Source organism: Acanthaster planci, linkage group LG06, assembly GCF_054643075.1.
Source record: "Acanthaster planci isolate LZ-2023a linkage group LG06, COTS_SCS, whole genome shotgun sequence".
Taxonomy (NCBI): domain Eukaryota; kingdom Metazoa; phylum Echinodermata; class Asteroidea; order Valvatida; family Acanthasteridae; genus Acanthaster; species Acanthaster planci.
Window position 1 is genome coordinate 10,577,031 of NC_141782.1, and position 14,781 is coordinate 10,591,811.

The 14,781-nt window shown below is 41.3% G+C and overlaps 1 protein-coding gene across 2 annotated transcripts; it reads left to right on the top strand.

Moving 5' to 3' along the window:
• The first annotated feature begins 1,487 nt into the window (after positions 1 to 1,487).
• LOC147798811 (organic cation transporter protein-like) lies at positions 1,488 to 14,727 on the top strand. Of its 2 annotated transcripts, none has more exons than XM_087138352.1 (11): positions 1,488 to 1,635; positions 6,070 to 6,494; positions 7,174 to 7,277; positions 8,303 to 8,457; positions 8,883 to 9,051; positions 9,810 to 9,960; positions 10,244 to 10,338; positions 10,524 to 10,732; positions 12,071 to 12,179; positions 13,033 to 13,241; positions 13,806 to 14,727. In XM_087138352.1, exons 2-11 carry the CDS (start codon positions 6,093 to 6,095, stop codon positions 13,928 to 13,930), a joined length of 1,728 nt encoding a protein of 575 aa, XP_086994478.1. In that variant the 5' UTR covers positions 1,488 to 1,635; positions 6,070 to 6,092; the 3' UTR covers positions 13,931 to 14,727. The 2 variants fall into 2 exon arrangements, with proteins under 2 accessions (XP_086994478.1, XP_086994479.1); XM_087138353.1 differs by lacking the exon at positions 1,488 to 1,635 and adding an exon at positions 3,531 to 3,685.
• The last annotated feature ends 54 nt before the right edge of the window (positions 14,728 to 14,781 follow it).

A 14,781-nucleotide genomic window follows, 5' to 3' on the forward strand; every position in this document is an offset into this window, starting at 1 on the left:
AGACGTGCCTATCTAGTGAATTAAGAGTTGACGCGTACTAACAACAACCACAATTAGAAGCCATTACTGTGGTTGCGCTCGGCCGTCAAAATCGCTCTAGGGGAAAGGCACATTTCCAAATGCGCGTCAACCTGTCAAAATACGCAACGCACGCGTGTTACGCTAATGGTTTACTTTTTTGTATCCTGAAAGTGAGCGCATCGTATACGCAACGCAGCCAAAGAACGTACATACGGAAGGCGCCTTTAGTCTACATTGTGCACACTGTACGCGGAGGTGTTGGCCCGTATAACCCGTCCACCATTTTGTACGTGGGCGAAACGATTGTAAATGATACCCGGATCTACCAACTTCACAATCGACAGCGCAGTAGTTTTATTCGTGTAGGCCATTATATGTCGGTCTCACTTCATTTCTTTGAAGTACTTAGTCAGTTTCAACGAAATATTAATGACGTTAATGACAAATCCAGGATTTTCCAAGAGATGGATAGGCCACGGCACACGAGGCCAACACACGTAGCACGTAGAGAGCATAATTCGAAAGCGTTGAAGCAGTGGGCCCCAGTTGCATTAAGACGACGACACGACTAGCTGATTTGGATAGTGTTTAATTTACTGAGGTCTCAATATAAAATGATTTGTACAGTCAAACAGAAACAAATGACATTTGATTAGGCAGGCAGGATGATCTTGGTGGTTAGCAACCTCAACTACTGGTACTGTCTTCAATTATTATTATTTTTTGTTTTAGCATAGTTTGCTGCCTAAACCTCGTTCCTTCCCTTGACAGTCGCGTTGCGCGTTGCGTCATGCGACGCCCAACGCGACACGACGCGATCGTGTATACACACGACGGCACAATGTCGGGAAACTTCGTGCCGTCACGCCTTGAATAAAGGCCGGTTCATAGCTTCACGCAAAACCGAACGTGCATTTGTGACGTCAGATCAAATATTTTCGTTATGAATCCGTAAAGTTGAACACACGAGAACTCGAGCGAAATTCTCGCTGCAAATTTGTCGTGACGTCAAATTCATTTCACTTTCGCATAGAGACTGATCCGATTAGACGCCCTATGAAAACCGCGGGTACTCACACGCACATTCCTCAGCTTGACGCATGCGTGCATTCGGCAAATCATGACATTAACCTATTGGTCGAAGAGGCATGTAATGCGTGCGCACCCCCTGTCCACGAGTGTTGTGCAGCGTTTCTTCCGCGATTGTCTCCGTCTTGACGTCTTGCAGACCGTCTGTGTTACAAACGACCATGTGGAAGCCAGGCTTAAGTGTCGCTTGCTAAAGAAGCCACGCGCACACAATTAAACATTGCTCATAATAACATCGCACATTGTAGGAAATCGCACATACTGAACATTTCACATTAATATTTGGCCATATAGTGTGACATAATTGTACACACACTGTAAACATATCTCACACATAGAAATGAAACATTAAATTTTGCAACGTTTTGCGTGCCATAGTCTACATTATATAATTTCGTCTCGGTTCGTGGAGTTTAAAGCGGCTTCCATTTCATTTATGCCATCCATCTACTACCGGCCTACTTCTGTTCACTGTTATTCAAATTCAGTGGAGTCCTGAGTCGGCAGGCAGCGCACGCACCTGAGGTGAGCCACAGCTTAGATTTAGTTTTTAAATACACCTCTGTCTATTCTGTTTTAGTAGTGGGGTTTGGCTCGGTATCATCTGCTGTCATGTCATATATTTTGGGCACAAGCCACCATGACCAGAAATATTGTTAACTCAGCAGGAATGTATTTCGAATATATTCACAATTTTTGGATGTACATTATGTATTCCGTGAATACCTCCCTGAGTTATTCATCTGCAGTTTATTATAGCAGGGGGGCTTGAAATCTTGTTTTTATTCATTCGTTAGGCCTACCCATGATCTAAACGCTGTTTTCGAGGCACCTACAGGCTATCATAGGTTAACATTTCACATTAATATTTCGGCATATGGTGTAACATAATTGTACATACACTGTGAACATATGTCACACATAGAAACAAGCCACCATGACCAGAAATATTGTTAACTCCGCAGAAATCTATTTCGAACATATTCACAACTTTTGGATGTACGTATGTATACTTGAGTTAATCATCTGCGTTGTATAATAGCAAGGGCTTAGGTTTTTGTTTTTATTCTTTCATTTGTTAGGCTTACCCATGAATCCGAACGCTGTTTTCGAGGCACCTATAGGCTAATCACAAGTCTGAGTTGAGTATCGGTACAAAGCCGAAGTGTCAGTAAGGAGAGCCCCGAACAATGGTTTGGTCTATTTATTGTCTGGGGTTTTGTCCGGTGGCCAATACAGTCAACCTGCCGATGTAAAATGAAGAATTCCTTAACTGTAGCCTATTACATCGTGCACAAGCGCGGAATATAATTCCCACAATAGATGTCAACAATAAGATATAGGGGTGAAGGACGTTGTAGCTGCACCCTATGCGCCGGGTCTTGTTTTGTGTTTATGGTGCCTCTGAAGCATTATTGGTGTCAATATAGCCGGTATAAATACAGGCCTATATATATTTTTTTGGGTCACACAAGGCGCTCCTTGTCAAGAGAGGATACACAAAGTACAGAAAAATATCTTTCACACACTAAGCAAACGGGCCAAATATTCTTTTTAAAAACAATCTGATCAACTCTATAAAGTAGCAAGTTGGAGTTTTTTCAAGAAAAATATGGAAAAGCGAGAAACACATCTATATAGAGCTATCATGGAGACACTATTGTTCAGCTTTATATGGCGTCTTGCTTTCAATATTGAACATGGAAATTACCTTTGCATAAAAAACCTAAATATTTAAGTTTCTCTCTTGGATTTCTATTACAAAGCATGTGGTGGCGCTGGAGCAAAAGCAGGTGTTAGTGTTGGAGCAAAGGCTCTGATCCTCAAGGCCAAGGCCAAGTCATGGACTCTCAAGCCTTATAGGCTTAACCCTCTCGGCTAAGGCCAAGATCCTTAAGTATAATATCAATACTGCTTTACTCGTCGCCCAGCGCCCAAACAGGGCGCTGGCAAGGGCTGATGGCCTTGCGCAGATTTAAGTGAAGGAAATAAGTCACAAGGGGTCACAGCTAACGACGCGCAAAGCATTGTGGGCAAATTTCTGGCAGGTGCGCGGGCTCGCTCTATGTGGCGGTTATCCATTCGATTTTTTCTCTGTCTTCCTCTTTGCTGAAAATATTCTCTCTACACCTTACTAGTTCATCCAAAATTGATCAAGATAACCAGTGATTTGAAATATATCGCCAAAACACACGTGATCCGTGATACTTAGAAGATAAATCACTGTGATTGTATCAAGGCCATGTTTTTATCATATAAGCCGACACTTTGGCCCGTGTCAAAGTATTGCCATTAGCTGATCATAAACTTCGATTAAAGCTTCGCAAACACGAAGTGCTGAACCTCACGGTCGGAGGTCGTGCGCAAAGTGCATTCTGGAGATCGTACAAAACACGCAACAATCACGCAGCTGTGCTTCTTAATACTCCATTTAACACTAACACGAAACCATTGAAAATGGCTCACAGAATCCAGATACTGAGCTGAGTAGAGTTCTGTGCTACGTATTATACTGAAAACATCTGCACTGTAGCATGGGTTTCAAATGAAATTCTCAGCATAAAAAGAAAACACGGTAAGTTTTGATTGGTTACCATTAATACTTTGGGAGAATGAATGTTACATTTGAGTTTCATTTTTTTGGAGGGGGGGACATGCTATATACAACTTATAACGTATTTATTACAGATATGGAGTCAACAACTCTCTGGTGACAAGTCAAATGAATTCTGTATGACGTGTGCAAGATCAGACCATAGAAAGAAACTCATAATTTGACCAACAAGTGTAATAAGCAAAATACCATTTCCTGCGTGAGTCAGTATACTTAAAGGGCGATTTGCAGTCTTCCACACAGATGTTCTATCTACATGTACATGTATTCCATATAATTTTATGGAAACTAAAAATAGTCTCCCTGGCCTTGTGGCCACAGGTATGCAAGATAGGCTACCATTTCCTGCGTGAGGCAGCATACTTAAAGGGCGATCAAAGTTGCAGTCTGCAACACAGATGTTCTATCTACATATAGATGTATATGTATTCCATATAATTTTTGGAAGCTAAAAATAATCTCCCTGGCCTTGTGGCTACAAGTACAGTTATAATTCAAAATATGTAAAATGACCATAGATTTGTTTTGGGAACGTAGCAAAATGTTCATACTCCAAATGTACAAGTGAACAAAATGCAGGGTGTTTCCCTTCTCCATGGCAGTATATGATTATCGTAAATACTGCAGCTTTGTAGACTGCTCAAAGCTGACCCTCAGGCGTACATCTATGTTCGTAGAAAACAAAATTTCAAAAAAATTTACCTGAAAAATTAAAAAAATCCGAGGGCCTTGACGAAGCAAGGCTCTTGAATCACAAGGCATTGATCCCTCAAGGCTTAGGCTTTGCACTTAAGGCACTAAAATCAAGTCTTTAGGCAGCCAAGGCTCAGCATCTAGGCACTACATCACTGTGAGGTGGACAGTCATTGTAACACTGCAAGAAAGTTGGTCATAAAAATTGCATTTCATGTCTCCTTTTAAATCTTTAATGCTCGTGCATTTTGGGTGTGGCATTGTGAAAAATAGATGACTAAGTTGAATTAATTTGTTTCTAGAAATGAGCTTTGCAATAAGTTAGCAATAAAAGAAAATTGGCCCACGTAAATGATCCAAAAGTTAAAATTTAGATATCAAAACATGGACATGATTCGGATGCGCTTGTGACACTGAAGTTTGCAAATAATAATCTCCACACCCCAAATCCAGTGTACACACGCTTTCTTCAGTATTGAATCTCCATTCAGGATGTGGCCAGTCGCTTATTGCGTTGTGTGACTTTAATATGTGACATTGAGACGCTTGGTGGCGGCCAACATGCCGGTCCTTGTTGCCATTTTTGAGCATGCGCACGTTGTCACGAACATGCGTGCGTGGTTCTGATCAGTATTATAAACAAAATCGGTGTGTCTGCTGCCACCAGCGTCTCAAAGTCTCCCATTGGACAAGTTAAAAGACATTTAATCGTAACTGCGTGTCACTTGATTTATAACGATTTGTTAAGAAACCTTTTGGACTTTTTCTTGTCATGAGTGCAACATTAGAAGCAACCTTAAAGCTGCATAAAGGCAAGCAGATACAAGCAAGAAAATTTATTCGTTACAGGATATCACATTCCTTCAAGGGTCGTTATGAAGAGAAAGAAAAAGATTATTTGAAAAGGCACAAACAATAGAGCTTTCAGCTTGCTTGAGCCCCAAAATGTTCTGGAACAAACTTCAAGAGCCTTATTTATCACTCATCTCTCGTTTGGAGACAGTTTGAGACAGTTGGTCACGTGCTGAAATTACACAAACAATTCTCCTCCAAAGTTTCCCTTTTCCCAGACTGATCCATCATCGGTCATTTTTTGACTAGTTGTCGGTAGATAAATTACCCGTCGACAGGTGATATCTTATCGGGTCAAAGTGTTGTCAGAAATTCTTCTACTGCACTGGCCGATTTGTGATAGACTATTGGTTGGTGACACAATATCAGCCAATTTGAAGTACATTTTTGGCTTACTGGTACGTTGGTTAAATACACGTAAGTATAGTTGTTAGCACTGGGTTTGGGACACCCGTTTTATACCAACGGTTAGACGTGTGCGGAATAAAAAGTACATAATCCTTTGGGTCATTTAAAACACGAAATACTTTGCAGTGTATGGTATATAAACTGTTATGAATCATGAGGCACAATGACGTTAAATCAAGGTTGGCTAATTGGTGCAGCCATGTGATGTCAAAGTACGTGTATCTCTTTCACTTCTGTTCACTTTTAAGTGTGTGTCTGCGTTTAGACTGAGAAAAGAGTGAATATACAAGTGAGAGTATAGGGCGAAATATCCTAGCATAAAATTACCAAACCCAACGCAAAGCCAGTTTGATATCATCGACTGTCACTGTGCGTTTTTTTCATATTCACAGCACTAGAAATAGCGACTATCAAAATGCATTACGATGGTATCTTGGATCACGTTGGGCACTTCGGCAAGTACCAAAAGCTCGTTGTCCTGGCTCTATGCCTGATGCAAGGTCCATCGGCGTGTCAGTTCCTAGCTCAAGTGTTTCTGGCCGCCAACACCGATCATTGGTGCTTGATTCCGGCAAGCGAGGCTATCAACTGCACTCAACTTCAGCTGAAGTCTGTGTCCGCCTGTCAGGAGGAACAGAAGAACGAGAGCATACCGTATGAGCTGGACGACGACGGGAAGCGAGTTTACTCCTCGTGTGAGCGGTACGCGACTGCTGAGGACGATGGCGATCAAGGTTGGAATTCCACGGATGTCATCGCCTGTGATGCTGGGTGGGATTTTGATCGATCGCGCTACAAGTCCACAATCAACGACGAGGTATGTTATTGTAAATTCCGACATTTATTTGGCGTTTTATATGAAAAGAAGCAAAAGAAAAAGTAAAAAAAAAATTCAAAAGAGATAAAAAGAGAAAGCTTCTAGTGTAGACCGAATCGATTTCGTAACAGTCCTATGCCTTACTTGTCTGGCATCCTCAAACTACTATTTACATTGTACAAACACTTTCAATTCGACCATAGGCCGTGATGACGTTTTATTGTAATAAACCAATTCAATTCAATTCATATAAGGACGATTTGCCTGATATAAAATTAGGATGAGCAAATGCGAGCATATGTAATTCGCTTTTTTTCTGGTACATTATAAAATTCTTTGTTTGGCCAATGTAAGGTTTAAGTTAATCAGTTCTGGCACCAACAGCATAACTTAATCCCGTTTACAATCTCTGATTCCGTTTTCCATGGAGTGCTAGATAAGAACACACTCCACTGGAAAGTAAAATCAATTCGGAAAGCTCAACCCATCACTGCCCAGCACACGATCTCCACTGTTTCATATTCCTAACAACGTGTGCAATAATAACACTTCACAAACTGATCGCAAGGTGTACGGCTACAAATATTAACTTTTTGTTCTGGGGTTTTGTTTACGTTTGCTTTGTTTTGGCATATTTATGTATTGTTCATTGCATCCCTTTTCTTTTTTTAATTAACAGTTCAGTCTAGTTTGTGAGCGGGAAGATTTCGCTGATATTGCTCAATCTGTGTGGTTCGCTGGTACACTTGTGGGCTCTTTAGTGTGGGGATCGGTCGCTGACTGGTGAGCTTCTTAGACTTGCTTCGAAACAATTATGGTTTACAGCATGCTTGTTGGGAAATTCAAAGGGTCCATGAAATTGTCGTTTTATTAGTTACAATTGAAAATTGTACATTTTCAAACGATATCCAGACGATGGAAGTTCTTGTTTTTTTTAATAAATGGAAGGGAAAAATGTGAAAGATTTTGGGGAAAAGGCCCCGTCCCGAGAGGTATCTCATTAACACAGAAAATTTGCATATCTGCGACGTACGTTTGAGAAGACATCGTCGTGTCGCTAGCGCGTCAGTGCGTGTCCAGTGTGATTTCTTGGGTCGAGTTCGGAAAATTCAATCCAATTTTTGGGTGCTTCAGAAATCATACTGGCCGAATGTGTTGCCGCAGGCTGAGGCAACACCTAACTTTCTAAATTTTGACGAATTTGGACATTGAAAGTCAGGCTTACCACACAAACACGCATGATGGACGTGCGTATACAACAACGTTCCTGCCCCTCCTTATTAATAGTAAAAGTTGCAAACAGAATAGCTAACCATAAATAAATACATCAAAGTAGAGTATCAGTTTGACTGAGGCGATATTGTCAACTGAAAAGGCATTTTTTTTCGATAAAAATGTGTAATTTTTCAATAAAATGACGTCATGTCTCTCCCGCTACTGTCATGCGCCTTGACGTCTCTCGTGCCGTCGGCGTTCGCTACGACCACTTGAAAATTAGGCTGAAGGACGCTGCGTGATGATGTCGTTCTGCCAATGAATTTAAATATTATGGCGTCCAAAACTTCATTTTCGCGTACTTTGCCTTCTAGGTGACAATACCAGCTCATGAAGCCAAACTGGTACTCTAGTTTAATGTACTATTTTGTTGTTGACAATTGAGACTGCATAATAGATATATGTAGAAATGGGCCAATTAACATGGTACTAAGCCAGAGAGACGTTGTCCTGACCTATGTTTTGTGTTCTTTTACCCCCATTTGACAGTGGACATTTCGCCTACTTTGGTCTACTTGTACTTCTTTTTTCAGGCTTGGCCGAAAGGCAGCGTTCTTCCTAAGTCTTTCTCTCGTCTCCATTTCATCCATTTTGACGAGTTTTGTACCCACCTTTTCGGCTTACATGGCTGCGCGGTTCATCACGGCAGCTTGTGGCTATGGTGTCAGCTTGATCGCGTCGATTGCTTGTTGGTGATGTATTCTTACCTTTAATGTTAGTTTAACGGAAGTTCCAGCCTTACGCCAGGTGTAACTTCGCGGACACTTTTGCATAGATTGTCCGGCCGCCATACTCAACAGCTGTTTTTAGTTATTTTAAGCGAGATTGGCACAAACTTTCCATGCTTCATGCTCTTGTCTATGACATGCAGCTATAGCCCCACGAAATCGTTAGGCTGGTAAAAATACTTATTTTATTTTGATAGAGAATATGTGTAACCTTTCTATAATGGCCTAAGTAGAGGTAATGCGACTTATAATTCGGCGCTCTAACGTATAGAAACAGACCTCTTCACTTAGTTAGACGACACCTATAGTTTGCTGCAGGTAAAACGTGCACCTGTTTGTTCAGCCACTTGTTACGCTGTGTTGTTTTCACTGTTTTTGTCAACAGCAAAAGAGTTAGTTGGGCCCTGGAAACGAGTTTTGGTTGGTGCCATGCACTCGATTGCCTTCGCGGTGGGGTATATGCTTCTATCCTTTGCGGCTTTCTTCTTACGAGAATGGCGCCATTTACAGTTGGCAATATCACTTCCTTACGTCGTTGCGTTCCTGCTGATCCCGTGAGTACACTGAAGTGGAAATGAAGACATGCTCCATCATGAAATCCTTTAATTAAATCCGTTAATTAAAAGTTGAGTTAAATTAATGTACACAGCACACATATAGCATGGAACAATGTTAGGACTTGTTAAGGAGGGGTTAACCCTATGCGTTTTTAATGGCCCGAGTTTCATAATTTTACAATGAAGTAATCGAAAGAAAGAATGGGGGATACCTTGTTTATTGCTATTTAACGTGCAACATTCAGAGGATAACTGGGAGATATTGACATTGATCAGTACTGCCAGTTCTACGGGCATATTGAAAACTCGACTGGGAAGTGGATACGCAGTTGACACCGGTGGAAAATGAGATTTAAAAAAAATCATCTATGGCACAATGCTGCCATTACCGAAATCCACATCCCTGTAATTCCTGTACGTTCTGATTCCCAAAGAACATGGATTGGAATCTGGGAACAGTTTACATATACGTGTAAGTTTAGGTTTCTGATTTAAATGTACACAGTACTGAAATCTTATTTGTCATTTCCGGTCAATACATTCACGCATGCGTCAGCATGAAGCATGAACTGTATATATGTAACTCACGTGCGACCGTTCAACCCGACTTTTAAAGAAAAATCCTCACATCATCAACCTTAACCTATATTGAGTAAGGAACGCATTTTCCATGAGCATCATTTCTGAGAGTCTGGAAATGATGCTTTATATTATTTTCCAAGAGAATTGAATCATTTTCCCGCTCTTGTCGGCAGAATCTTTCCTGAGTCACCGCGTTGGCTGATATCAAAAGGCAAGTTCAAGGAAGCTACGAAGATCATCCGTAAAATTGCCAAAGTCAACGGCACAACGGTTCCTGAGGACTTGATCAATAGTAGTCCAGAAAATGCCGACGAACAGAAAAAGGTACAAAGTAGACGGCGAATTAATTGTGATCATGGGCTAGACGACCAATATTTTCCATAGCGCTTATTCAATCTATAGCGATATGATTTTCCACGAAGTAAAGTCCTCGATTTGGACGTCGAATAGAGTCAAGCCTTAGTGCTGTTTACGTAGCACAAATATTTGAACAGTAAGGAACTTGTCAGTCACTTTCATTAACTGGGTACTACATTATACGGCAGGCCATTCTAACATTATTTTATCGGGATTTGAATAATCACGCATGTATTTCCTTCAATGGCAGGAGATTCGGTCTGATACGGTACGGCGAGTGACACACTTGGATCTCTTCCGAACCCCCAACCTCCGGAAGAAAACGTTGATAATTTTTCTTGATTGGTAAGACGAGTAGTTTATTTTTAAATAAAACTACAAAAACCTGATGAAAAAACAAAAAACGAAGCTCTGCAAAGAAGGGATTGCAAAGATGTGTCGATTTTCTCAGGCTGATCTTGTTTGTTAGCCATCAGGACCATGCCGGAACTGAACTGAACTGAACAAAGTGATTTCAAATCTTTATGTAGGTTTGCTGCCGTCATGGTGTTTTACGGGCTGTCTCTGAGTACTTCAGCCCTTGGTGTCGACGACTACATCGCTGCCTTCGTGTCCGGAGCTGTTGAGATTCCAAGCTACCTTTTCTGTTGGTTCATAATGGAGCGAATCGGCAGGCGTCTCTCATTGGTCGGATTCTACATTTCTGCAGGAGTATTCTGTTTCATCAGCATTTTCATTCGTGAGTTTCAGTGCGTGCTCGTTATCTTAGGCTATTGGTACATGTACTTAGCCTACAAGTGGTTATGTGGGTTGCGGAAGCTATAAGCCTTTCTTAGTATTTATGCAAATTTTATGCACGGGAACTGAAAGCGAGGCTGTACGGGACTCCTCGCTGTCGGCGAACATGGCAAAGCATTGTTCAGTACCGTGTTGTATGGCAATCACGAAGGAAGATCATCGCCAGAAATTAGCTTCCATCGATTTCCAAAAAATAAGGTCCTGCGGAAACAGTGGATTGTTAAGATCAAACAAGACGAGGGACCACTGTTCAAGGTAGATTTTGACTTTGAAACGACTTCTTTGGGCACTTTAATTGAGAAGTTCATATAAAAAATCGTAATGACTGGCCCTACACCGTACACGTTATTGCACTTTGGTGCAGTTCGATTGAGCCAGTCTTTTCCTTCCTCCATGATTGATCGCGCCCAGCATTAATGAAATAACGTCTGCAATTTTCGAATTACCATCTATAAAATTCTGAACTTCTAAAGGAAATAGCCCTGTCATTAAAGGTAACCTGCTAAATGACAGAAAGTGTTCAAACTGCTCGATCGTGGCCACAACCGGTCGTTTAGGCCTAGACATAAATGGTGCATGCATGAAACTTCAACAAAATGTCCTAGATAAAATCCTGTTAATAAAACGCTTACCCTTCAGATAATTATAAGGAATGAAGGCTTCTGAAAAATACTTGAAGCCTTTATCAAGCTGTTGCTCTCCACTACTTTTGGGGCCGTTTTTGACGTAATCCTCCACAAACCCGAAGGTTATCTTGGGAACCACGGAAAGATCCCTTCCGTTTATAGCCATCGTGACACGCGAGTCCCCTGCAGCCGCGTTTTCAGTTGCCGTGAATAAAATTTGCATAAATAAGAAAGACCTACGAGTATGACAAACCCATCATATTGAGGTTGTCGACGTTTGAACTTGAATGACATGTATCAAGCAGTATCTCTCCGCCTCGAGCAAAAGAACCCCCTCATCGTTTGAAAAAAGCCACGTTGGTCGGGAGTAGTCATTTTAGCGATGCGACTGCAACGCTTGCGCTTTTTTGGTCGTTCGTGAACCAGTGATGCACAGTTAGCGTTAAAGGAGCTTCCGGCCCATTGCTGAGGAAAAAGTGCCCTCTCTTGGTCCCGCTCAAGGCCCATTGAGACATTATCTTAAACTTGTCCTCGTACATAGTACTTGCAAAGTAATTTAAGATCTTTAGCTTTAAAGATTATTCCTCATTGTTTGCAACTTTCAAATTATGTCATTGGATTTTTTGTTTTGCTTCCATGGTATGTTCTGACAGCTTTGGGTCCAGCACGGGTGGCAGTAGCCATGGCAGGGAAGTTTGCTGTTAGCGGGGCTTTCAGCCACATCTACACATATTCATGTGAAATTTATCCTACGGTTGTCAGGTTTGAACGCTCTTGATCTTCTCACTGCAGTTTTCGAACTACTTGACATAAGAGTAAAGTTTTAATTTGTCTAGATATTGCTACTTTTAATTAACGCCTCACCCACATATTCTGTCTTGATTGACAGAGAGATGGTCATGTGGCATTCGCTAATTTTGTTATCTTTCTTTTCACGGCCAAAAGAACTATACCCGCAGTAACCACAATACTGTGCATGTACCTGTACAGTACCAATACCTAGTGCACACGACCACTAGCATTCATTGCAAATACACTGGTGATCTGTGCTTTGCGTGCATTTCAAAGTGCTTGCTCTGTACAGAGTTGAGTTTACTAACGTTTTCCTGATGAACCTAGTTTGGAAAAGTGCCTGAACATTTTCAACACATCTATCCTTCGAATAGACACAGGTCTGCCTTGTAGTGCGTTTAGATCAATGAAGCATTTAATGCTTAAATCAAGCAGAGTTTCTTGGGAAGTGTTATAAAATTGTTTCTTTTTGTGATGAAGTAAATCTAACCTATTCGAAAGAGTACAGGCTGTCTCCGGAAAACAGAATGCTCTGTGGATAACCTCGGGAAGCTAGTTTTGCTATAATTCAATCGAAAGATAGTAGCTTAATGACTCATGAAGCTTCGTCCCACACTAACGGTAGAGAGAGAAGCAATTTAGGGAAAAGACGTTTAGAAGGATGAAGACTCGGGTTCTTATACAAACAAAACAGTGCCTTTATACCAGGATTTGAACCCGAGAAATTGTGGTGTAAGTAAAGGAATGTAATCATGTAATTACCAACCGCACTACTGACGTCTTGGATATTGAAAGGGCTGATGCTGTGGTTCCTTATTTGCAGGAGTATCGGCATGGGTATGTCTTCCATGGTGGGGCGTATCAGCGGCATTCTCTGCCCCATCATTCTGCTCCTTGGCAAGTACTGGGAACCGCTTCCTCTGTGTGTCTTCGGTGGCAGCTCCTTACTGGCCGGGACACTGTCGCTGATGCTGCCAGAAACCTTGGGCTGTGACTTGCTGGACAGTATCGAAGAAGGGGAGGAGTTTGGAAGTACGTCTCAACTATGTATTTGCTGATATGAGTTGCTGCTCCGCGTCACCAGGCTCGGGCAGGAACAATCGCTGACAATTGCTGATTGCCATAACTGGCAAAAATCTTTTAGCTTCATGGCAACACAGCATCACACAGCAATAAAATAACTTAATTAACAGACGATAAACAGCACAATAAAACGCACAGCACAAAAACAGAAACAACAAATGCAACAAAGCCAAATAAATGGCACAGATAGAACTAGACAGTATTCGGGAATAATGTACAAGAAACACAACAAAGCAAAATCTGAACACCATCAACTTAAACGTTTCTTTCGATTGCCAGTATATCATCCGTCCTGTACTGCATCCCTTTATTCCAGCGGCGAAATGGATTTGAAATTCTTGCCGATTTTTAAAGTTTTATTTAGAATTTGGAAGTTGTCCCAAGAAGGTGGAGGTATTTTGTTTTTCTAAATATTGGTAGATGTTCTTCATTTCCGTGTACGATAATGTTCCGTAACAAGTGAATTTGAAATCCCCTGAATATATTTTGTTCGGTTACAACCCTTTCTTGCAGAGGGCCAGGGATTTCATCTGTTCAGCAAGAGTGACCCGGATGCCACCACCACCGCTACCCATCTTACCAACTACATGCCTCTGTCGACGCTCGACAAACACTCTGATGAGACCGTGTCTGTTTGAAATTGTTTAAGTCGGTTTGTTACGCGACAAGTAACGTCTGTGTGTCGGCTAGTTTTCTCCGAAGGCATTTCTAACGACAGGAAAGAGTATTTGTCCCATAGGCCCAGCTTTTCGAAAGCTTAAACTCACTTTCGATGTAGTGAGATTAACTTTTCCTGTCTTTCTCTTCTCTGGTATATGGTTGTACATAATACTGATTCTACAGTTTGACCGATCCTTAAATATATTTTCATATTCAGTTCATTTGAATATTTTAATTGTTTTATGCTTCCATACTTTTGTCGAAGCCTTTTAGAGGCCATTATTCAAGTTCATTTTGTGTGGTCATGGTTCCTTTTCTCATTGAGATACATTTACCTGTTTATGATATTGAAATATCCTTTGTGATGCTTTGTGCTCAGGCTTTCATGGTCGTATACGAGTCAAACATGAGGTACTTAATGTTCATGCAGTTAGACAACTTCCATTCAACTATGTGCACTAAACCTGGAAATATATATGTTGAAACTCCCCTTCCAAGCTGCACGTTACAAAGACTCAGAATGGTTGACAGGTGTTTCAGCGGTCCTCTTTCTGCGCTATTGTTCCCACTGTGTTGTCCTCAACGGCCCTATCGGCTTCTGCATTCCCAAGTTCCTCGTCCCCTTTTACGCTCACAAGAGCAACAAACTAACCGAAGAGGTCCGCCTGTTCACAGAGCGGAACTAAAGCTTTTCTGCTTTTCTTTATTTAGATGTAATCTAATGTGCATTGCCGTAGTTAGAGACACACATTAAACACGAAGACTTCAACATTTACATATGTACAGTGTATATATTTTGTGCTTCCATTACGCCCCTGCAGGAAGACAT

Excerpts from the sequence above, each read along its gene's own strand:
- LOC147798811 (XM_087138352.1), top strand. The coding sequence starts at position 6,093 with ATGCATTACGATGGTATCTTGGATCACGTTGGGCACTTCGGCAAGTAC. Across the intron at positions 8,458-8,882 it reads CTTGATCGCGTCGATTGCTT|CAAAAGAGTTAGTTGGGCCC; the intron begins GTTGGTGATGTA and ends TTTTGTCAACAG. Across the intron at positions 9,052-9,809 it reads GTTGCGTTCCTGCTGATCCC|AATCTTTCCTGAGTCACCGC; the intron begins GTGAGTACACTG and ends TCTTGTCGGCAG.